This window comes from Salmo trutta, chromosome 24, assembly GCF_901001165.1.
Source record: "Salmo trutta chromosome 24, fSalTru1.1, whole genome shotgun sequence".
Classification (NCBI taxonomy): Eukaryota; Metazoa; Chordata; class Actinopteri; order Salmoniformes; family Salmonidae; genus Salmo; species Salmo trutta.
The window spans coordinates 2,176,755-2,201,304 of record NC_042980.1 but is presented as its reverse complement, the minus strand read 5'-3'; the positions used below and the strand labels follow the sequence as shown (position 1 = coordinate 2,201,304).

At 43.4% G+C, this 24,550-nt stretch overlaps 1 protein-coding gene across 19 annotated transcripts in view; it reads left to right on the top strand.

Annotated features, from left to right (window-relative positions):
• Window positions 1-24,550, top strand: part of LOC115160590 (E3 ubiquitin-protein ligase MYCBP2) — a 342,793-nt gene that overhangs the window by 276,908 nt on the left and 41,335 nt on the right. For 14 of the 19 annotated variants that reach the window (XM_029710772.1, XM_029710778.1, XM_029710765.1 and 11 more), the window contains 15 exons: window positions 733-2,436; window positions 2,792-2,961; window positions 6,048-6,292; window positions 6,650-6,817; window positions 7,037-7,194; window positions 7,730-7,929; window positions 8,423-8,581; window positions 9,108-9,268; window positions 13,840-13,996; window positions 14,544-14,801; window positions 14,933-14,998; window positions 16,024-16,263; window positions 16,370-16,459; window positions 16,587-16,667; window positions 16,902-17,168. In XM_029710772.1, the coding sequence (XP_029566632.1) occupies window positions 733-2,436; window positions 2,792-2,961; window positions 6,048-6,292; window positions 6,650-6,817; window positions 7,037-7,194; window positions 7,730-7,929; window positions 8,423-8,581; window positions 9,108-9,268; window positions 13,840-13,996; window positions 14,544-14,801; window positions 14,933-14,998; window positions 16,024-16,263; window positions 16,370-16,459; window positions 16,587-16,667; window positions 16,902-17,168 (4,124 nt within the window). The remainder of the gene's footprint in view (window positions 1-732; window positions 2,437-2,791; window positions 2,962-6,047; window positions 6,293-6,649; window positions 6,818-7,036; window positions 7,195-7,729; window positions 7,930-8,422; window positions 8,582-9,107; window positions 9,269-13,839; window positions 13,997-14,543; window positions 14,802-14,932; window positions 14,999-16,023; window positions 16,264-16,369; window positions 16,460-16,586; window positions 16,668-16,901; window positions 17,169-24,550) is intronic. The other 5 variants (XM_029710779.1, XM_029710780.1, XM_029710766.1 and 2 more) reach the window with 3 other exon arrangements.

Genomic DNA, 24,550 nt, shown 5'->3' with positions numbered 1-24,550 from the left:
AAGGCCTCTTTAGTGTCCTAAGTTTTCATAACTGTGACCTTAATTGCCTACCATCTGTAAGCTGTTAGTGTCTTAACGACCGTTCCACAGGTGCATGTTCATTAATTGTTTATGGTTCATTGAACAAGCATGGGAAACAGTGTTTAAACCCTTTACAATGAAGATCTGTGAAGTTATTTGGATTTTTACGTATTATCTTTTGAAAGACAGGGTCCTGAAAATGGGAAGTTTCATTTTTTGCTGAGTTTATATTACCTATTCTAGGGCACAGTGCTGGGCTGCATGGGCTTCTTCTCATCAGTTGCACCATGATCCATTAGCTACCCCTGTCTGTGTAAGTGGCCTTCAGACATGCATAGATAGTACTTTTCCAAACTATATTAATCTATGTCAAGGCCATTGAAGGCTCTTCTAGAATTATCTATGTCCTCTGCTCTAATGCTGTCACTTTTCTAAAATCTATTGGTCCACAACTTTCCAGTCTAAGAAAGAGGTTTCTTATTGACTCAAAAATAATTATTTCATTTTTTTATGTTTTAACATGTTTTTAAAAAATTATAAAATGTCCAGACTTCTACTGTTGTTTCTTTTCTCCCCCCCATTTTTTCTTCCCTTTCATAATCCATTTTGTTTTGACCCTTAGATGTTGAGTATTGTACTCAGATGTGCCGCCTTTTACAGTAATTCTCTTAGTTATAGTATAACTGTTTCTATGTTGTGCTTGGCTACTAGGTAACTCAGGGCCGCGCCCCATGTCCCCGGCCACCAAACAACGACTGGAAAGTCGCTCCCCAAAACAGGAGGGGCGCGGCGGTCGCTCCTCGGAACAGTCCAAAAGCAAAGATCCGCCGGCCAGCGAGGCCCTGATCCTGAGGTCGGACACTGCCAAGCTGCGGTCGGACTCGCATAGCCGCTCCCACTCGCCCAACCACAACACCCTGCAGGCACTGAAGGCCGACGGGCGTGATCGTAATTCCTCCGGGCTGCGCGCCGAGTCACCTAACCCTGGCTCCCGCTCCACCTCGCCCAAACAGAAGGGCCTTTCCTCCACCTCGGGGAGGTCTAGCCCCTCCAGCACCTCCTCGCCCCGCTCCTCCTCCACCCAGCACGACAAGAACTTTGCTCAGGACAAGAACCAACCAATTGACAAGAATATGCCACAAGACAAGAACCAACCCCATGACCAGAACCTCCCTCCCAATGTCAGCCCCTCCTCCAAGGCTCAGCTGGACCCGCCCAGAGAAAGGTCCAAGTCGGACTCATACACCCTGGACCCGGACACCCTGAGGAAGAAGAAGGTCCCGCTCACCTCGGAGCCCCTAAGGGGAAGGTCCACCTCACCCAAACTACCACCCAAGGACGGGAGCAGCAAAGGAGGTGATAGGAACGCGGAGAACCGCACCCCGTCACCCCATGTGACCCAGGAGAACCTCCACAGCGAGGTGGTGGAGGTGTGTACGTCTAGTGCTCTTCTTTCCAATGATGATGAGGGAAACAACGAAAACGTGGAGGTGAGCAATGCAGAGGAGGGCTCCTCAAAGGTGCACTTCAGCATCGGCAAGGCACCCGTCAAGGAGGAGCTGGAGAGCAGCCGCTTGTCGCCCAAAGTCAGCCGCAAGACCTCCAGCCGACACGTGCGCCCCAAGAAGGACAAGTCGGGCCCGCTCTTCAAGGGCGAGAGCTCGTCGAGGGTCGCCGAGCCCGCCAAGCAGGCTATGTCACCCTCAGTTGCAGAGTGTGCCCGGGCGGTCTTCGCCGCGTTCCTCTGGCACGAGGGTATCGTCCACGACGCCATGGCCTGCTCCTCGTTCCTCAAGTTCAACCCAGAGAGGACCAAGGAGCACGCGCCCATCCGCAGCTCGCTGGGTGGCCAGGGCGGCCAAGAGGAGAAGGAAAGCAGGCTGAAGAACCGCCACTCACTGGAGATATCCTCGGCCCTCAATATGTTCAACATCTCCCCGCATGGGCCAGACATCTCCAAGATGGGCAGCATCAACAAGAACAAGGTCCTGTCAATGCTCAAAGAGCCTCCCCTGCCCGAAAAGTGTGAGGATGGCAAGGGGGAGCACGTCTCCTTCGAGGTGGCCTCTCACCCTGCAATGAGGGCTAAGTCCATCCTGCCGCTCACCCTCCAGCACCTCGTTGCATTCTGGGAGGACATCTCAATGGCAACCATCAAGGCAGCCACCCAAAACATGATTTTCCCCAGCCCGGGTTCCAGCGCCATCCTAAAGAAAAAGGAGAACGAGAAGGACACTAAGAAGTCCAAGAAGGAGAAAAAGAAGAGAGATAAGGCGGAGGTGCGCCCCAGGGGGAACCTGTTTGGGGAGATGGCCCAGCTGGCCATGGGGGGACCGGAGAAGGACACCATCTGTGAGCTGTGTGGGGAGTCGCACCCCTACCCTGTCACCTACCACATGAGGCAGGCCCACCCAGGTAAGACCAACAATGTTGGGTTTGCTTTTATTCCATACTGTTAGAAATACACATGCCATATCAATGTGAGAGGTTAGCCAACCTCTCGCATAAAAGTCTGACTTTTAAGTCCTATGAAAGGCTATATTTTGTTTATTACATTTGTGGATAAAAAATAACGCTTTAAAGCAGAACATTTCTTCATACTGAGGCGGATGGTGGCTGACCCCATTGAACCATTTGCACTGTATCTCTGCTAATATGGCAACACTGCTCAATATGATCTTAGCATATATGTATATTATTTTAATATATTTTAATATGTTCTATTTAAGTTGGTGGATTTTAGCTTAATTTGATGTTTTGTTTTGGGCAGGTTGTGGTCGCTATGCGGGAGGCCAGGGTTATAACAGCATTGGCCACTTCTGTGGGGGCTGGGCGGGAAACTGTGGAGACGGCGGGATCGGAGGAAGCACCTGGTACCTGGTGTGTGACCGTTGCAGGGAGAAGTACCTAAGAGAGAAGCAGACTGCAGCCAGGGAAAAGGTACTGTACTTCTCGACGCTTCAATCAATTGTTGTTTTCTACTGTATCTTTACACATTCAATTCTTCAAGTTCAAATGGATACTTGGATAGTTAACAGTCAGGATTTAACATATTATGCTCAATATACTAATTTCTCACAGTAATAGTCACAGTTCAGAGGATAACCTTTCGCTACCATGTACTTTCATAAACAGCCTTGGTAACATGCTTGTGACAGTCTTACAATGCATTATAACTGCATTATTCCTACAAGTAGAGGTGTGCCCGGGACTGATTTATTCATCCCGCCTGCACCCGCAGTATTTCATACGCTTGCGTCCCACCCTAGTCAACAGCCAGTGGAATTGCGTGGCGCGAAATACAAATACCTCAAAAATGCTATAACTTCAATTTCTCAAACATATGACTATTTTACACCATTTTAAAGACAAGACTCTCGTTAATCTAACCACTTTGTCCGATTTCAAAAAGGCTTTACAGCGAAAGCAAAACATTAGATTATGTCAGGAGAGTACCCTGCCAAAAATAATCACACAGCCATTTTCAAAGAAAGCATATATGTCACAAAAACCAAAACCACAGCTAAATGCAGCACTAACCTTTGATGATCTTCATCAGATGACACTCCTAGGACATTATGTTATACAATACATGCATGTTTTGTTCAATCAAGTAAATATTTATATCAAAAAACAGCTTTTTACATTAGCATGTGATGTTCAGAACTAGCATACCCACCGCAAACTTCCGGTGAATTTACTCACGATGAACGTTGACAAAATACATAACAATTATTTTAAGAATTATAGATACATACCTCCTTTATGCAATCGCGGTGTCAGATTTTAAAATAGCTTTTCGGCGAAAGCACATTTTGCAATATTCTGAGTAGATAGCTCGGCCATCACAGGCTAGCTAATTTGACACCCACCAAGTTTGGGACAACCTAAACTCAGAATTACTATTAGAAAAATTGGATTACCTTTGCTGTTCTTCGTCAGAATGCACTCCCAGGTCTTCTACTTCAACAACAAATGTTGTTTTGCTTCCAAATAATCCATAGTTATATTCAATAGCTCTGTTTTGTTCGTGCGTTCAGGTCACTATCCGAAGGGTGACGCGCGAGCGCATTTCGTGACAACAAATTTCAAAATATTCCATTACCGTCCTTCGAAGCATGTCAAACGCTGTTTAAAATCAATTTTTATGCTATTTTCTCGTAAAATAGCGATAATATTCCAACCGGGCGACGTTGTATTCATTCAAAGGCTGAAAGAAAAAAAATGGAGAATTCTCATGAATGCGCATCTCCAGTGTCACTGTCCCCAGCCTGACCACTCAAAATCTCCTGCTGTTCTTCGCCCAGAGACAGGAGACACATCATTCCACTTTCTGGTGCCTTTTGAGAGCAAATGGAAGCCTTAGAAAATGTCACGTTACAGCAGAGATGCTGTGTTTTTGATAGAGATGCAACAGAAGGACAACAAATTGTCAGACAGGGCACTTCCTGTATGGGATCTTCTCAGGTTTTGGCCTGCCATATGAGTTATGTTATACTCACAGACACCATTCAAACAGTTTTAGAAACTTTAGAGTGTTTTCTATCCAAATCTACTAATTATATGCATATTCTCATTTCTGGGCAAGAGTAGTAACCAGTTTAAATCGGGTACGTTTTTTTATCCGGCCGTGCAAATACTGCCCCCTAGCCCCAACAGGCTAAAGATGGCTGAGTTGGAGAGACTTGCACTTTCTTTTGAGCTATTTTTTATAGCCTACTGTATCAAAGCAGGTAACTAACCAACCAGGCTCAATGTTAGCTAGCTAACACTAGGCTATAGCTAGCTAAGCAAATGGCTCTGAGGTACAAATAATAAGATCATATACTTAACATTAGCTAGCGAGCCAGCCAGCTAACGTTTGCATACTTGCTTGTAAACAATCAACCATAATCACAACTCATGACGTTACTACCCTGCATGAATCTGCAGGTAGCGAACCAACCAGGTTCAATGTTAGCTAGCTAACATTAGGCTATAGCGAACCAAGCAATGGCTCTTTCTGTCAAATGAGGAATGTGTAATATCTGATGCCATGGTTGCCCTTAGTTTTAAGATGTAATCCGGAGACAGGTGTTTTCTCCATCTCCTTAGCTATTATGCTCTAATTCCACTGATTTCAAAACTCAGTCCTCCAAAAAGTGGAGAGCAACACTTTAATACACGATACATAAAAAAAGCAGCGTTATACAGGATTACCAACACATACTGACAAGCTCAAATAGACAGACACATGCTCATCTCTCAGCATGTCCAGCCCACTCATTATCTCAACCAATCATGGCTAGCGGGAAGGTTGCTGACTTTTTGGTCAAAAAAGAAAAAACTAGGCTTGTAATTTAACAATTTTATTTGTATTTACAGATGGCATGCACGTTTGTTATTAAGGCACATGAAAGTTCACATGTTCGAGAAAGCATTTCTGGCAACAAAAAAAACGCATTTTGATAAAAACATTTATTTAAAAAAAGTTTACGTTCAAATGGTTCTCCTGTGAAGTAGTGACCCGCGACATACGCCTAGTTTCCTGAAACGGGTCACAAATATGATTGATCAATATTTATTTCTAGGCGATGTAGTAAACTATAGCTTAATCATATTTAGGAGGTATATTATGTGAATAATGCAACAAAGATGTGCTTTTTAATACAATAGGTAAGCTAACCCATAAAGTGCAGAAGATGACCATTTCCAAATAATCTGCCAGACAGCAAAAAATATTTTAATCCCAAAATTGTCTGACATGACCGCACGCTTCCAACAGAAGCATGAAAAATGCAGACAGCGCCGCAATGATCTCTCTAGGGACCCGCTTCCCTCTACCTACAAATATTACTACAAACTTCAACTCTACATTTTATTAATTTAGCAGAAGCTCTTATCCAGAGCGATTTACAGGAGCAATTAAGGTTAAGTGCCTTGCTAGGTAACCTTTTGTTTACTGGCCCAATGCCCTTAACTGCTAGGCTACCTGCTCTCCCCTCTAACCCACCCGTGGCCTCTAACCACCCTCCCTACCCATCCAGGTGAAGCAGTCGAGGAAGAAGCCCCTGCAGGTGAAAACGCCGCGGGCGCTTCCCACCATGGAGGCCCACCAGGTGATCCGTGCCAACGCCCTGTTCCTGCTGTCCTTAAGCAGTGCTGCTGAGCCCAGCCTGCTGTGCCACCACCCGCCTCGCCCGCTCCACTCCACACTGCCCAGCCTCAAGGAGGGCGTCTCGGATGAGATGCCCAACAAGATCGGCTGCCTCTACCTGCAGACGCTGGCCAGGTAAATGATGGATATCTATTGTGATGATCAAAATGAAAAGGACTGGCGAGACTGGGAGGGAAAAATTAAAGGTGATTTCCTTTTATTTTTTCTTCCTAAAGAGTCTCCTCCTCTTTTAGTTTTATGCCCTTTGGGACAGCATTACACTTGAAGCGCTGTGGCCACTTTAATTCAAGCGATGATCATACATTTTGTGTGTGTAGTATCTTACCCATATCCCGTGAACATGTTACACAGTGAAAACCATCATGGAATTCTTAACATTTATTTGCTAGGAGGTAGCATCCACATAACCTAAACACTAAATCTTTCAACTACATATGATACATGTATGTAAACCTGTCTCCTCTCTTCCAGGCAACACACAGAGAACTTTGGTGGGTACACAGATGACAACCTGTTCCAGGACGAGATGAGGTACCTGCGCTCCACATCTGTCCCTGCGCCCTACATCTCAGTCACCCCCGACGCTTGCCCCAACGTGTTCGAGGAGCCCGAGAGCAACATGAAGTCCATGCCCCCCAGGTAACACACACACACCTCTTTTTGAGAGTAGAGATGAGCAGACTGTGATTATGTCTGTGTATGTGTTGTATGTGGTTGTAGCGTGTGTCATATCTGTGCGTGTGTGTGTGTGTGTGAAAGAGACTCATTCCAGTGTGCTGTGAGTGTGTGTGTGTTCTATTTATGTGTCATGTATGACATAAACAGATGGTCAATATTTCTTTGTTGTATCTCTTGCAGTCTAGAGACCAGCCCAATCACAGACAGTGACTTGTCCAAGCGGACGGTGTTCCAGAGGTCCTACTCTGTGGTGGCCTCTGAGTACGACAAGCAGCATTCGGCCTCCCCGGCCAGGGTCAAAGCCGTGCCCAGACGCAGAGTCCACAGTGGGGATGCAGGTGGGTAAACCTTCCCCTGAACCACGAAACCAGAGGAATGTGATCCTATTTACTAGTATAGTCCATTAAACTAAGGGTTTTGGATGCAGACAAAAGTTATTCTACACTTCACCATTAACTCGTGTACCTGGTGTTTACTACAAAATAATTATGGTAATGGTCATTACGTGATAAAGACATTGAAGTGTAACTCTTTTTTTTGTTTTCATAGGATTAATTGTTTGTAATTGTCAGCTGGAATAGGGTTGCAAATTACTAAGTGTTACCAGTCATCATGACATTTGTAATACCGTATTTATTGTTTTGTTATTTATATCATATTTATACAATGGGTAGGTCTAATCCTGAATGATGATTGGTTAAAACCGCATTCCAGCCGGTGTCTATTCCACAAGTTACTGGTAACCCGTTGTATAAAAGTGATAATGCCCTCGAAGACTTCATCTCGGGCCTAACAACCCCCATGCCAATATATCCTCCAAACACCAGCTTCTCGGGCATTATCACTTAATTGTAACACTGTCCTCCCCTCCAGAAGTGGGTTCCTCTCTGTTGCGCCACCCGTCCCCGGAACTGTCCCGTCTCATCTCGGCCCATGGATCCCTCAGTAAGGGCGAGAGGAACTTCCAGTGGCCCGTCCTGGCCTTCGTCATCCAGCACCACGACCTGGAGGGTCTGGAGGTGGCCATGAAGCATGCCCTCCGCAAGTCCGCCTGCAGAGTCTTCGCCATGGAGGTACATCTGTCAAAGATAGTATTTCCCATAGGAAAATGTCTCATGCTTACTCTAGCTGGGCATTTGCAGTTGTATAGCACAATTAAACAGTTAGCTGTGTAATGTTAAATGCTAATGTGATTAGCCTATTGGCTTACATCCTCTTTGAGGTGTCAGTGGTAGTCGCTAGACGGCCCTGTTAGAAAGGACAAAAGTGTAGGCAATATCTGAGATGATAAACTGATTAGAATGTTTATTTTTCTGAAGTAGTAGTACTAGGGTTAAGGTTAGGTTCGTGGTTTGAAAAGCACTGTACCTTTTTCCTAAATTGTATCGCTTTTCCATTCTGTCCTTAATCTAATGTGATCTGGTGATTTTCAAACCAATAACTTTTGTCAGCGTTATACATCGTTGGTTTTTGTTAGTTATATATGCAATAAATTAATACATTTCAGGTTTTTGTTGTAAAATGAAAAGGACTGAGCCACCATCTAACCCATCTCCCCCCCCTCAGGCATTCAACTGGCTGCTGTGTAATGTGATCCAGACCACTTCGCTGCACGACATCCTGTGGCACTTTGTCGCCTCACTCACCCCGTCACCATTTGAACCCGAGGAAGAGGAGGAGGATGAAAATAAAGCCCATGGGAACAAGGAAATTGTGATGGAGCAGGTATGTTTGATTATTATTATTTGACCCTGCTGGTCATCTATGAACATCTTGGCCATGTTCTGTTATAATCTCCACCCAGCACAGCCAGAAGAAGACTGGCCACCCCTCATAGCCTGGTTCCTCTCTTGGTTTCTTCCTAGGTTCTGGCCTTTCTAGGGAGTTTTTCCTAGCCACCGTGCTTCTATACCTGCATTGCTTGCTGTTTGGGGTTTTAGGCTGGGTTTCTGTACAGCACTTTTGTGACATCAGCTGATGTAAGAAGGGCTTTATAAATACATTTGATTGATTAAGAATCCAGGACCTGGGTGGTGGTGGGGGGGGGGGGGGTGTCGTCTCTTGCGAAACAGGTCTCTTCCAAATTAGATTATCTCAATGCGCCAAACCTGGATACATAAACGTTTTTATTTGAGGTACCGGTACAAACATTTTCTATATTCAGACAATGTCAATGTATGTCTGAAGTCATTGCTTCCTTAATATGTGTGTTTTTATAAACTTTTCCATTATGTTTTCTTCGTACACACAGGAGAGGGACCTTGGAGTGTGTGAGCACCCGCTGTCTGACATTGTGATCGCCGGGGAGGCCGCCCACCCCCTCCCACACACCTTCCACCGCCTCCTCCAGACCATCTCTGACCTCATGATGTCACTTCCTAGTGGAAGTTCCCTGCAGCAGATGGCCCTCAGGTACGGTGGCCCTGTTGCTCAAAGTTCACCTCCGCTTTAAACTCAAACCTGCCTTCAGCTAAATAATTTTAACCATACACTTGGAACAGAGCATATTATCTTGCAATTAGACGAAAGCTATATCTTTTAAAGGGTCAAATCATTTTCTATATATGAATAGGCAATATAATGTTAACTTTAGCAAATATTTTTTCACAGCCACAGTTTCTTTTCACATTTAAAAAAAAAAAAATAAACTAGAACTGCTGGGTTTCTCAACATACAAGTATCCGGTAGACTAAAGAGCGCTGTCCGCCATCACCTTTACTACTCATCTGATGAATCTACTGTGTTGTCATCAACCTAAGTAAATACCATCGTCATTTTTTTAAATGGAAAGATTGATTGAATGTAACAGGTTCAGGGAACAGAACAGAAAACCGAAAGTGATCTGTAGTGTTCCGCAACAAACTTTATTTTAAAAGCATGGGAACCGGTTAATAAAGTTATTTTACATTCTAGGCAGTTCTTTTCAGTCCCAAGAAAAACGGCAACTAAACCTCTATGCAAAAGCATTCTCTGCCACTCAGAAACTACTCCTTCCAGTGTCTGAAGTTTGCTATATGGTTAGGGCTGTTACGTGACCGCATTACTGCCACACCTGCAGTCACAAGTCATGACCGCAGTCAAATTCCACATGACCGTTGTGTAACAGTAACTAGGCTTCTCCAAAACTGCACTCTGATGCCACTGACGGTCATTTACAAAATAGCCTCCAATACCCTACTCAATAAACTGGAAGCAGTCTATCACAGTGCCATCCGTTTTGTCACCAAAGCCCCATACTCTACCCACCACTGCAACCTGTACGCTCTCGTTGGCTGGCCCTCGCTTCATACTCGTCGCCAAACCCACTGGCTCCAGGTCATCTACAAGACCCTGCTAGGTAAAGTCCCCCCTTATCTCAGCTCACTGGTCACCATAGCAGCACCCACCTGTAGCACGCGCTCCAGCAGGTATATCTCTCTGGTCACCCCCAAAGCCAATTCCTCCTTTGACCGTCTCTCCTTCCAGTTCTCTGCTGCCAATGACTGGAACGAACTACAAAAATCTCTGAAACTGGAAACACTTGTCTCCCTCACTAGCTTTAATCACCAGCTTTCAGAGCAGCTCACAGATCACTGCACCTGTACATAGCCCATCTATAATTTAGCCCAAACAACTACCTCATCCCCAACTGTATTTATTTATTTATTTATTTTGCTCCTTTGCACCCCATTATTTCTACTTTGCAATTTCTTCCACTACAAATCTACCATTCCAGTGTTTTACTTGCTATATTGTATTTACTTCGCCACCATGGCCTTTTTTGCCTTTACCTCCCTTATCTCACCTAATTTGCTCACATTGTGTATAGACTTATTTTTCTACTGTATTATTGACTGTATGTTTGTTTTACTCCATGTGTAACTCTGTGTTGTTGTATGTGTCAAACTGCTTTGCTTTATCTTGGCCAGGTCGCAATTGTAAATGAGAACTTGTTCTCAACTTGCCTACCTTGTTAAATAAAGGTGAAATAAATAAATACAAATAAATTAGTAGCCTACCAGTCGCTAATGGCCTGGTACTCAGTCTATTGTCCCAAATCCAGTTATCAAACAGCATCGCCCTCTTGGCTTCGGAGGTTACCGCGCCATCGTCACCTATCCTATCCGGACTCTTTCCCTGGGGGATTCTGCCTTGGACTTGGATCCTCCACGTTCCAGGGGGGATTCTACCTCGGATCTACTGCGCTCCTCCTCTTTCCGGAACTCGAGTGTGTCTGATGCACTGGCTCCTCTGTCAGCCACAATGGGTTTTGTGGCCGGCTTGAGGTGCAAAATCTGCCAGACCTCTGTCATTTCACCAGCCATTATCATTGGCAGCTCTATGGTGAGTAACATCTCGGTTCCTGGGGGGAAAAACTTGTGCTATCCTGGAGATCGCATGTAGGACATTACTAGGTGTTTTCCTACCGTTCTACGACAGCTGCCGGGGGCTGACGAGGTCGTAGTCCATGTGGGGTCAAACGACATAAGGAGGGCTAGCTCGGAACTGCTGAAACTGGATTCTCATGTTCGATCGAGTTCAAGTCCGGGCTCTGGCTGGGCCACTCAAGGACATTCAGAGACTTGTCCCGAAGCCACTCCTGCGTTGTCTTGGCTGTGTGCTTAGGGTTGTTGTCCTGTTGGAAGGTGAAACTTTTCCCCAGTCTGAGATCCTGAGCGCTCTGGACCTTGACATTTTCAACCTCTCCCTGACTGAGTCTGTAATAGCAGTTTCAAGCAGACCACCATAGTCTTTGTGCCAAAGAACACTATGGTAACCTGCCTAAATGACTACTGACCCGAAGCACTCACATCTGTATCCAGAAATGCTTGTCATGGCTCACATCGGCACATGTGACGAATAACATTTGATTTGATATTACATACCAGGTCAAATGCCAGTGAAGACACTTGCCAATTGGTCAGCACATGCTATGAGTATGCATCCTGGTAATCCGTCTGGCCCTGCGACCTTGTGAATGTTGACCTGTTTAAAGGTCTTACTCACATCGGCTACGGAGAGCTGATGTTCTCATGCATGCTTCAGTGTTGCTTGCCTTGAAGCGAGCATAGAAGTGATTTAGCTCGTCTGGTAGGCGCGTGTCACTAGGCTGCTCGCGGCTGTGCTTCCCTTTGTAGTCTGTAATAGTTTGCAAGCCCAGCCACATCCGACGAGCGTTGGAGCCGGTGTAGTAAGATTCAAACTTAGTCCTGTATTGACGCTTTGCCTGTTTGATGGTTTGTCGCAGGGCATAGCGGGTTTTCTTATGAGCTTCCGGGTTAGAGTCCCGCTCCTTGAAAGCGGCAGCTCTACCCTTTAGCTCAGTGCGGATGTTGCCTGTAATCCATGGCTTCTGGTTGGTGTATGTATGTACAGTCACTGTGTGGACGACATCATCGATGCACTTATTGATGAAGCCAGTGACTGATGTGGTGTACTCCTCAACGCCATCGGAAGATCTGACCACTTTTTTATAGACCGAGTCACTGGTGCTTCCTGCTTTAATTTTTGCTTGTAAGCAGGAATCAGGAGGATAGAGTTGTGGTCGGTTTTACCAAATGGAGGGAGAGCTTTGTACGCGTCTCTGTGTGTGGAGTACAGGTGATCTACAATTTTTTCCCCTCTGGTTGCACATTTACCATGTTGATAGAGATTTGGTAGAACTGATTTAAGTTTCCCTGCAAGTCTCCGGCCACGAGGAGCGCCGCCTCTGGGTGAGCGGTTTCCTGTTTGCTTATTTCCTTATACAGCTGACTGAGTGCGGTCTTAGTGCCCGTATCTGTTTTTGGTGGTAAATAAACAGCCACAAAGAAGGAGTGTGGCCTGCAATTTATCACAATATACTCTACTTCAGGCGAGCAAAATCTAGAGACTTCCTTAGATTTCGTGCACCAGCTGTTGTTTACAAATATGCACAGACCCCCCCGTCTTACCGGAGTGTGCTGTTCTATCCTGCCGGTGCAGCGTATATCCCGCTAGCTGAATATCCATGTCATCATTCAGCCACGATTCCGTGAAACATCACAGTTTTTGATGTCCCGTTGGTAGGATATTCGTGATCGTACCTCGTCTAGTTTATTGTCCAATGATTATTGTCCAATTGGCTGATGGAAGATAAGGCTACTCAGTCCAGAGGCTGCGACACAGCAAAGCCTAATCAGACATGCCCGTGTACATCATGGCCTTAATGGCCATGTACTCTTATAACCTCCACCCTGCTTTGCCAGAAGAGGACTGGCCACCCCTCAGAGCCTGGTTCCTCGCTATAGGTTTCTTCCTAGGTTCCTGCCTTTCTAGGGAGTTTTTCCTATCCATCGTGCTTCTACATCTGCATTGCTTGCTGTTTGGGGTTTTAGGATGGGTTTCTGTATTACACTTTGTGACATCAGCTGATGAAAAAGCACTTTATAAAAAAATGTATTTGGTTCTTACAGGCAAAGTGAAATTATACAATGAATTTACTCGTGGTGCACATCTCTCAAACTATATTTAACAACACCCTGAGTGCATCAGACATGAAACAATACAAATGTAACAACAGCACAACAAAATAAATAAACCGTTTTCCTTTTGCAGGTTATTTTTCATTTTAACACCAGCGGTGTAACTAGCACTTTCTATTAACTGCACTGAGCCAAAACAGTGTGTAGTGGAAGTGAAGCAAAACTTTAGTGGTCCAAACCATTCAACTTGAGGCGACGGGGGTTGGGGGTGCAAAATGCAATCTTAATTCTAAAATATTTTAATACAGACTAGTTCAAAACATTACTAATCAAGGAAAATTACAAATGGATCATTTTCTAGTTATAAAGTGGGGTTGCAAAAAAAAATATATATATATATATATATATTTGAAAGTGGTGGTGCAGCTGCTCCGTTTGCTCCATTGCTCAGGCGCCTATGGGTGCACCATCCTCCAACCAACTTAGCTACCACTGTGTACTGATCAATGTGAGTGCGTGATCTCACCGTTGACCCGGAGTGTGTCCCCCTCTTTCTATTAGGTGTTGGAGTCTGAAGTTCAAACAGTCAGACCACCAGTTCCTGCACCAGAGCAACGTGTTCCACCACATCAACAACATCCTGTCCAAGTCGGACGACGGCGACAGCGAGGAGAGCTTTAACATCAGTGTGCAGTCTGGCTACGAGGCCATGAGCCAGGTGAGACAGAATCCAATAGGAGAGCCATACTCATAGGGCTGTTTTCCCGGACCCATATTAAGCCTAGTAGTGGACTAAGAAGTTATTCAAATAGGGAATCTCCTTTGAGAATGATTTCTAAACCAGGACTGGATCTGGGAAACTGGCCCATGACGTTTTGTGGTGGCTAGCTCGACCTTAAGAAAGCAGGTAAAAAAAGAGAGTAGGTGAGTCAGGTACCACAAATGCTGTCTGAGACCCAAGTGCAGACCAACACAACAGATACCTGAGTCGTGTTCATTAGGGTATGCAACAAAAAATTGTTTTAAATGTTCTTATTTCTTAAGTCCAGTTATTCCCTCCTATTTTCAGTCTGCTTTCTTCCGTTTAGTGCCTAATGAACATGACCCTGGACCTTCTTTGTTGATAAAATTATTACTTTTTTGTGGGACTAGGTTTAGGAGTAACTACATTGTAAAACTTTTAGATTTTTAAATGCATTGTATCCACTTGAGTGGCTGAAATGTTCATTTCTAAATTGTCCAATAAATCTTATTTATCTATATAGCTGGGAGGTGTTGAACATCATTTGACCTTCCAGGAGCTGTGCCTGGTGACCAGTCTGAAGGACCTGACCATCTTGGTGGACATGAAGACGTCCAGCCGTCCTGCCATGATTGGCAGCCTAACAGACGGCTCCACCGAGACCTTTTGGGAGTCGGGAGATGAGGACAAGAACAAGACCAAGAGCATCACCATCAGCTGCGTCAAGGGCATCAACGCCTCCTACGTCACCGTGCACGTGGACAACTCCCGCGACATCGGGGTGAGTAGGGAGGGCTGAAAGGGACATAATTCTCCAAAATCAAATTAATCAGATGCCACAATCTAAGGTTAATGGAAAAACTGGCTGTTTTCATTGATATTAAAGCCGCTCTTCTCTGTCTCACTCCACAGAACAAAGTCACCTCCGTGACGTTCCTGTGTGGCAAAGCCGTGGAGGACCTCTGCAGAATCAAACAGGTTTGGCCTCTTATTTTTGTAATGTTGTGTAAATAATGTTGTGTAAATAAAGAAAGGACTCAAATAATCACCCTAAGCTGTGCCTCTGGTTAAAAGTAGGTCACTATATGTATTGCACTACTATTTGGGAATATACCGGAATTTACGGACTATAAGCCGCTACTTTTTTCCCACGCTTTGAACCTCGCGGCTTAAACAATGACGCGGCTAATATATGGATTTTTCCCGCTTAAAAAAAAAAAACTACAAAAAAAAAACATTCTGTGACGTACTCAGTTTTTTTGGCGGCATGAAGCTTTCATTAGACCAATGAAATTGCCGAACTGGTTAAGGTCAAACAACTTTTTTGTTTACTGTTTAGATTAAATCGAGCGAGCTCAAACTTCCCATCATTCTGATTACGGTAGTCATTTTGTCACCCTCATCATGGCAAAGACACGGAGAAATGCATATGATGCAGCTTTCAAGTTGAAGGCGATTGATCTGGCTGTTGGAAAAGGAAATAGTGCTGCACGGGAGCTTGGTCTGGAGCAATGACTCTTGGTAGGCTACTGTTTACTGCAAAAAAAATGTTTTGTTAGAAGCCGTGTTTCGTTAAAGCCTATTTATTTTTGTTACAAGCCGTGTTTCATTAAAGCCTATTTATTTTTGTTACAAGCCGTGTTTCGTTAAAGCCTGTAAAGTTCATTTGTTTCAATGTACCGGTAGGCACCTGCGGCTTATATACATGTGCGGCTTATTTATGTTCAAAATAATATATTTTTTTAAATTCAGTGGGTGCGGCTTATATTCAGGTGCGCTCAATAGTCCGGAAATTACGGTAAGTGAGATACAGCCTAATATCGGATATGGCAAACTTGCAGCAATTAAAGCCCTTTTGTACAATGTGTATTGTAATTTACTGTATGTAAATAAAATTTGTTTTCAAAAGAAGGAACAAAGGAAAAGCAGTACTAAACATTTTGATTCACCTCGGTGTCAAGACAACCTTCACTCACCAATCCCTTCTCCCCACCTCTCTCCAGATCGACCTCGACTCGCGTCACATGGGCTGGGTGACCAGCGAGGTTCCTGGGGGAGACCACCATGTGATCAAGGTGGAGCTGAAGGGGCCCGAGAACACGCTGCGGGTGCGCCAGGTCAAGGTGTTGGGCTGGAAGGAGGGCGAGAGCATCAAGATTGCAGGGCAGATCTCAGCCAGCGTGGCCCAACAGAAGAACTGCGAGGCCGAGACTCTCCGCGTGTTCCGCCTCATTACCTCACAGGTCGGTTCAACTGTCAATCACACAATCAACATTTTTATGTTTTCTTTCACTTTAGATCTAAGAGAATTGGCTAGGTTAAAGTTTTACCCTTGGTGTGTGTGTGTAGGTGTTTGGGAAGCTGATCTGTGGAGATGCTGAGCCCACCCCTGAACAGGAGGAGAAGAACCTGCTGTCATCACCAGAAGGAGAGGATAAGGTCAGGGGTCATACTGTATACCAGGGGTTCCCAACCTTTTTCACCCACCCCCTATTTCACACTAACTTTTTAGCAAATTAAGATGATAAATATTGTCATTTACATGTTATTGTTTACCTGTCATCAGGCACCTTCAGATGCAGACCTGAAGGAACACATGGTGGGCATAATTTTCAGCCGGAGCAAGCTGACCAACCTGCAGAAACAGGTCAGTAGTCTCTTGCCTGACAATCTCTGGAATGAATACCTGGCCAATAAAGTGCAATCAACTACAATATAAAACTACAATACAATGTGATCTCTGGCTACAATAATCCTCAGTAGCAGGCTTTGAGGGACCGGTTTCAAGCCCCTGACTCTGCTTACCCTCTCCCATGTTATCTTAACACTTGAAATTGACTTCATATACCTCTTTTGCTTTCCTCTCCCTTCCCCCTTCCAGGTGTGCGCCCACATAGTCCAGGCCATTCGCATGGAGGCAACCCGTGTGCGTGAGGAATGGGAGCATGCCATCTCCAGCAAGGAAAACGCCAACTCGCAGCCCAGCGACGACGACGCCTCCTCGGACGCCTACTGCTTCGAGTTGCTCTCCATGGTGCTGGCACTGAGCGGCTCCAACGTGGGCCGCCAATACCTGGCCCAGCAGCTAACACTGATGCAGGACCTGTTCTCGCTGCTGCACACGGCCTCGCCCCGTGTCCAGAGACAGGTGGGCAGTGTTCATTTCGTCATCAAGAAATGTGACTAAAATAGACTAAAAACACCTATTTTTCAGTGGTAATTGACGAGAGATAGCTGTCTAAATAGACCAAGAAAAAACTAGAACCAAACAGAAAATCTCTGTCACTAAAATCTGACTACTAAGTGGACTGGACAATAGTTTTTGGAGAGATTGAGAGCATTTCAGCAATAAGCACAATTAATATTAGAAGCACAGATGTGCAGCACAGTTCTGTTCATCAGTGGAAAGGACACCCGGCACCCGTCCTTCATCAGCTGGTGAGCTGCCTGGGAGCAAGCGATGAGTGTGGGCAAACAGTGTGACAGATGAGTGTGACTCCGCTTTCGATTATACACATCATGCAGACGACTCTTGCTTCCCCATAGCTAATCAGTCACCACCAGCCTTCTAGTTATATACCCTTTGCTTGGTTATGAAACACAAGCTGCTTTACGAAATTAAAAACAATATTAGCATTAAGTTTAATAGTAAAACAATAGTCTAGCTATGTTTTTCTCTCCCTTGAGTATAGAAAGGTTTTAGATTTTGTAGTCTCACTCAACCCTCACACTTTACCCACTGCATTTCATAGCTAGGTTCTGTAGCCGACGTCCTAGCCAAGTCTCCCTCTTTTCCTCAGAGAAAACAGCATTGCGTTCAAAAGATATGACCCATAATACCAGTGCTACGGTTTTTTTATTCTGATTGTTCATTGGCGGGACACATTTTGCATTCATAAAGCATATCGCTGGCCATTCTAAATCTAGGCTACTTGCGGACCGGATCGTTAATCATTTGTTTAGGCTACACCTTGTTCAGTCATGTTACGTCATTAGCTAGCTATAGCTAACAACCTGGAGCGCGTTCAGCAGGACGCAGCGTTTTTGAACATTCAGATAGAAATATGTTATGTACTAGAAACATGCCTCTAAAGGCGTCAGCATGTTTCTGTTCTTGAGTAACCCAAGATGGCGTAGCAGTCAGGCGTCTGTCTTCGTCTTGTCGTGTCCCGTGTATATATCTTTTTTCTTCGCATATATTTTTTAAATATTTTTTAACCTCAACTCCAACATACTCTCCTGCAACCCGCCTCACCCAATATGGTATGGATCTGCTATTTTCTTTACTTTAGAACCGGAACCCCCAACAGAAGCTTACTAGCTAGTAGTCAGCGAGCCACTGCTAGCGGTCATCAGCTAACCTTTAGCCCGGACAACTCCTGCCAGTCTGCACAGCACGATTCAACCCAGAGCTTCCTGGACTCTATTTCCCCACATCTCCTGATTCTTACCGCAAGGTCTGAACCTTTTCACCTGGATCATTGCAGCTAGCTAGCTGTTATCCGAGTGGCTAATCCTGGCTAATGTCTCTGTCCCAAAGCAAGCACCAATTAGCCTGGAGCTAGCTTATGCTAGGCCCATCTCCCAGCTCGCTGAAGAGGTCCATCAGCCACTCCTTGGGCTACAATACCTATTTTGCCAATTGCCCTGGACCCTTTTACTACACGGAGCCCTGCCGATCCATCACGACTGGTCTGCCGACGTAACCTCCCGAGGGGGCTACAACTGACTCTTCCGTCGCGACGTCCCCCTAAGGCCTTTCTGCTAGCCTGATTTTTCAACGCCGATACTGATTATTGGAGGACCAAAAAAAGCCGATACCGATTAATCGGCCGATTTAATAAATAAAATAAAAATATATATATTTGTAATAATGGCAATTACAACAATACTGAATGAACACTTATTTTAACTTAATATAATACATCAATAAAATCAATTTAGTCTCAAATAAATGAAACATGTTCAATTTAGTTTAAATAATGCAAAAACACAGTGTTGGAGAAGAAAGTAAAAGTGCAATATGTGCCATGTAAAAAAGCTAACGTTTAAGTTTTTTGCTCAGAACATATGAAAGCTGGTGGTTCCTTTTAACATGAGTCTTCAATATTCCCAGGTAAGAAGTTTTAGGTTTTAGTTATTATAGGACTATTTCTCTCTATACCATTTGTATTTTATATACCTTTTGACTATTGGATGTTCTAATAGGTGCCAGCCTAATCTAATAGGTGCCAGCCTAATCTCGGGAGTTGATAGGCTTAAAGTCATAAACAGCGCAATGCTTGAATCACAGCGAAGAGCTGCAGGCAAATGCTGGAAAGTGCTGTTTGAATGAATGCTTACGAGCCTGCTGCTGCCTACCACCGCTCAGACTGCTCTATCAAATCATAGACTTAATTATAATATAGAACACACAGAAATACGAGCCTTAGGTCAATAATATGGTAAAATCCGGAAACTCATTTCGAAAACAAAACGCTTATTCTTTCAGTGAAATATGGAACCATTCCGTATTTTATCTAACGGGTGGCATCCCTAAGTCTAAATATTGCTGTTACATTGCACAACCTTCAATGTTATGTCACAATTATGTACAATTCTGCCAAATTAATTGCGGTCTTTGTTAGGAAGAAATGGTCTTCACACAGTTCGCAACGAGCCAGGCGGCCCAAACTGCTGCATACACCCTGACTCTGCTTGCACAGAACGCAGGAAAAGTGACACAATTAACCTAGTTAAAAGAAATTCATGTTAGCAGGCAATATTAAAACCTGTTGAGGCCACGGGTTAGCAATGAACCCTGAGACGGGATTGCTAGCAAGGCTGGAAATTCAAAACATCAAAAATCTAATAATTTCAATTTCTCAAACAATCAACTATTTTACACCATTTAAAAGATAAACATCTCCTTAATCTAACCACATTGTCCGATTTTCAAAGAGGCTTTACGGCAAGAGCATAAAGTTAGATTATGTTAGGACAGTACATAGCCACAAAAGTACAAACATCCATTTTCAATTCAAGGTCAGGCGTCACCAAAAGCAGAAACCAGCTAAAATTATGCACCAACCTTTGACAATCTCCATCAGATGACACTCCTAGGACATTATGTTATACAATACATGCATTTTTTGTTCCATCAAGTTCAAATTTATATCCAAAAACCGCATTTTACAGTAGCTGTGAAATTCTGATTTTTTTCTTCTCTGAAATGCTTCCGGTGAACAACGTTACAATTTTCAAAATTACTATTCGAAAACATTGGTAAATTATAATATTGTCATTCAAATAATTATAGTTTAACATTTCGTAAATGATACTGTCTTGCCAGATTTCAAAATAACTTTACTGGGAAATCACAAGTTGCAATAAACCAGGTGCTGTGCTAAGAACAATAAGCTAGCCTAATTAGCTTAGCATCATCTTGTAACCATGTAATATCAATAATACTATTGTCAATAATCCATTACCTTTGATTATCTTCATCCATTGGCAGTTCCAGGAATTCCAGGTCCACAACAAATGTGGTTTCTTTTGACAAAGTTCATAATTGATGTCCAAAGAACTCCAAGTTGTTCCATGTTGTTAGCGCTTCGGTGGCTACTAAAAAGTAGCGCGGGGGGGGTGTGTGAAGTCACGGCAAAAAGTTAAAAAAGTTACAAAAATAATCTATTTATGTTTGTTCAAACATGTCAAACGTTGTTTAGCATCAATCTTTAGAGCCATTTTTAACGTGAAACATCAGTAATGTTTCAACCCGACCTCACCTGTGTCTAGAAAAACGTTTTTGAAAAATGTCCCGTGTCTCATGATTGCGCAGGTGCAGGCCATAATGGAAGTGACGACATCCCACGGACGTCAACTTTAATGCATTCTTATTTGCTCCCTGTTAATCATGGAAGCTTCAAACAACTTTATAAAGATCGCTGACATCTAGTGGAATCCGTAGGAGTTGCGAACTGAATCCTTTCTCACTATGGTATCTAATAAACAATGACACTAAATAGTACAGCCACAAAATTCTCATTTTTTTTAATCTATTTTTCTCAGGTTTTTGCCTGCAATATGAGTTTTGTTATACTTACAGACACCATTCAAACTGTTTTAGAAAATTCAGAGTGTTTTCTATCCGAATGTGTTAATAATATGCATATCCTAGCTTCTGAGTTGGTGTAGGAGGCAGTTAAAAATGGGCACGTATTTTTTTCAAAATTCTCAATACTGCCACCGTGGCCCGTAGAGGTTAACTAAATATGCAGGTTTTAAAATATATACGTGTGTTGATTTTAAGAAAGGCATTGATGTTTATGGTTAGGTACACATTGGTGCAACGACATCGCTTTTTTTTCACGAAAGCGCTTGTTAACCTCTATGGGCAAGGTGGGACGTCACCGTCCCACTCTATTCAACAGCCAGTGGAATAGCATGGCGCGAAAAACAAAACCTCAAATGCAATAATTTTAATTTTTAAAACATACGACTATTTTACACCATTTTAAAGACGAGACTCTCGTTAATCTAACCACTTTGTCCGATTTCAAAAAGGCTTTACAGCGAAAGCAAAACATTAGATTATGCCAGGAGAGTACCCTGCCAAAAATAATCACACAGCCATTTTCAAAGCAAGCATATATGTCACAAAAACCAAAACCACAGCAAATTCAGCACTAACCTTTGATGATCTTCATCAGATGACACTCCTAGGACATTATGTTATACAATACATGCATGTTTTGTTCAATCAAGTTCATATTTATATCAAAAAACAGCTTTTTACATTAGCATGTGATGTTCAGAACTAGCATACCCACCGAAAACTTCCGGTGAATTTACTAAATTACTCATGATAAACGTTGACAAAATACATAACAATTATTTTAAGAATTATAGATACAGAACTCCTTTATGCAAACGCTATGTCAGATTTTAAAATAGCTTTTCGGCGAAGCACATTTTGCAATATTCTGAGTACATAGCTCGGCCATCACAGGCTAGGTAATTTGACACCCACCAAGTTTGGGGCTCACTAAACTCAGAATTACTATTAGAAAAATTGGATTACCTTTGCTGTTCTTCGTCAGAATGCACTCCCAGGTCTTCTACTTCAACAACAAATGTTGTTTTGCTTCCAAATAATCCATAGTTCTATTCAAATAGCTCCGTTTTGTTAGTGCGTTCAGCTCACTATCCGAAGGGTGACGCGCGAGCGCATTTCGTGACAAAAAAAATCAAAATATTCCATTACCGTACTTAGAAGCATGTCAAACTCTGTTTAAAATCAATTTTTATGCTATTTTTCTCGTAAAATAGCGATAATATTCCACCCGGGCAACATTGTATTCATTCAAAGGCTGAAAGAAAAAAATTGAGAATTCTCATGAACGCGCATCTCAGTCTCACTGTCCCCAGGCTGACCACTCACAAACAGAGCTGTTGTACTTTGCCCAGAGACAGCAGACACCCCATTCCACTTTCTGGCGGCTTTAGAGAGCCAATGGGAGCCTTAGAAAGTGTCACGTTACAGCACAGATGCTGTATTTTCGATAGAGATGCAACAGAAGGACAACAAATTGTCAGACTGGGCACTTCCTGTATGGAATCTTCTCAGGTTTTGGCCTGCCATATGAGTTCTGTTATACTCACAGACACCATTCAAACAGTTTTAGAAACTTTAGAGTGTTTTCTATCCAAATATACTAATTATATGCATATTCTCGTTTCTGGGCAAGAGTAGTAACCAGTTTAAATCGGTACGTTTTTTTATCCGGCCGTGCAAATACTGCCCCCTAGCCCAGACAGGTTAATATATTAACACATAATAGTTATTTGTATACATATGTTATATGACAGTGCATTCGTAAAGTATTCAGACTGCTTGACTTTTTCCACATTTTGTTACATTACAGCCTTATTCTAAAATTGATTAAATTGTTGTTTTTTCCCTCATCAATCTACACACAACTCCCCATAATGTCAAAGCAAAAACTTGATTGGAGTCCACTTGTGGTAAATTCAGTTGATTGGAAATTGTTTGGGAAGGCACACACCGGTCTATATAAGGTCCCACAGTTGACAGCGCATGGCAGAGCAAAAACCAAGCCATGAGGTTGAAGCAATTGTCCGTAGAGCTTCGAGACCGGATTGTGTCGAGGCACTGATCTGGGGAAGGGTACCAAAAAAAGTCTGCAGCATTGAAGGTCCCCAAGAACACGGTGGCCTCCATCATTCTTAAATGGAAGAGGTTTGGAACCACCAAGACTCTTACTAGAGCTGGCCGCCCGGCCAACCTAAGCAATTGGGGGAGAAGGGCCTTGTTCAGGGAGGTGACCAAGAACCAGATGGTTACTCTGTCAAAGCTGTAGAATTCCTTTGTGGAGATGGGAGAACCTTCCAGAAGGACAACCATCTCTGCAGCACTCCACCAATCAGACGTATATGATAGAGTGGCCAGACGGATGCCACTCCTTCATAAAAGGCAGGTGAAAGCCAGCTTGTCGTTTGCCAAAAGGCACCACCATGAGAAACAAGATTCTCTGGGCTGATGAAACCAATATTGAACGATTTGGCCTGAATGCCATCTGTCACGTCTGGAGGAAACCTGGCACTACTGTGAAGCATGGTGGCAGCATCATGCTGTGGGTATGTTTTTCAGCGGCAGGGACTGGGAGACTAGTCAGGATCGAGGGAACGATGAACAGAGCAAAGTACAGAGAAACCTGTTTAGCTTTGTCATTATGTTGTATTGTATTTCGATTTTAGGGGGGGGCAATTTAATCCGTTTTGGAATAAGGCTGTAGTAACAAAACGTGTAAAAAAGTGAAGAGGTCTGAATACTTTCCAAATGCACTGTATACACTTGGCATTCCTACTCAATAAAGAACCGTTGGGTGCTGGTCCAGTCTGGTTTCCTGAATCATGACAATCTTAAAGACATATCAACATATCTGGTTAAAACCTGCGTATGTGCTATCAGTATTAGTCATATACAATTGTATTAGTTGCAAAAGTGGTAGAACTTTGGTCATAAAGTGAGTATCTTCCAAAACTGATATTAACAAGATTTAAAGATTCTAGGGGTACATAAGAGTTTTTTGAGGAATTTAGATTTCAAATTGCCGACATGTCAATGGCTGCCAGCACCAGAATAACCAACCTTCAGCCCTTTTTCTTTACAGACAGCAGCGCTAATTGAGGCATTAGCACACAGCGTCTCCGGACTCATTTGATTGACATAATTTGAGACAACGAATAAGACAACAAATGAGAGGATCTCTATGAAAGCACCATTCTATCGGACAACTGCATTAAAAATGTCACATTAATTCAAATTCGTAAAATAGAACCACTGATTTGATCCATGTCGTCTTCTAAAGCAACAAACATCGTCGCTAATGTTATATATATTATAAGAACGAGATATGTTTGTTATTAACACCTGATTTTTTCCCCCCAATTTCAAACATCCTTACATTCATGAGCTAACGTTAACATCACAAACAACTGTCATTAAAAATATGGAAATGCTCAGAG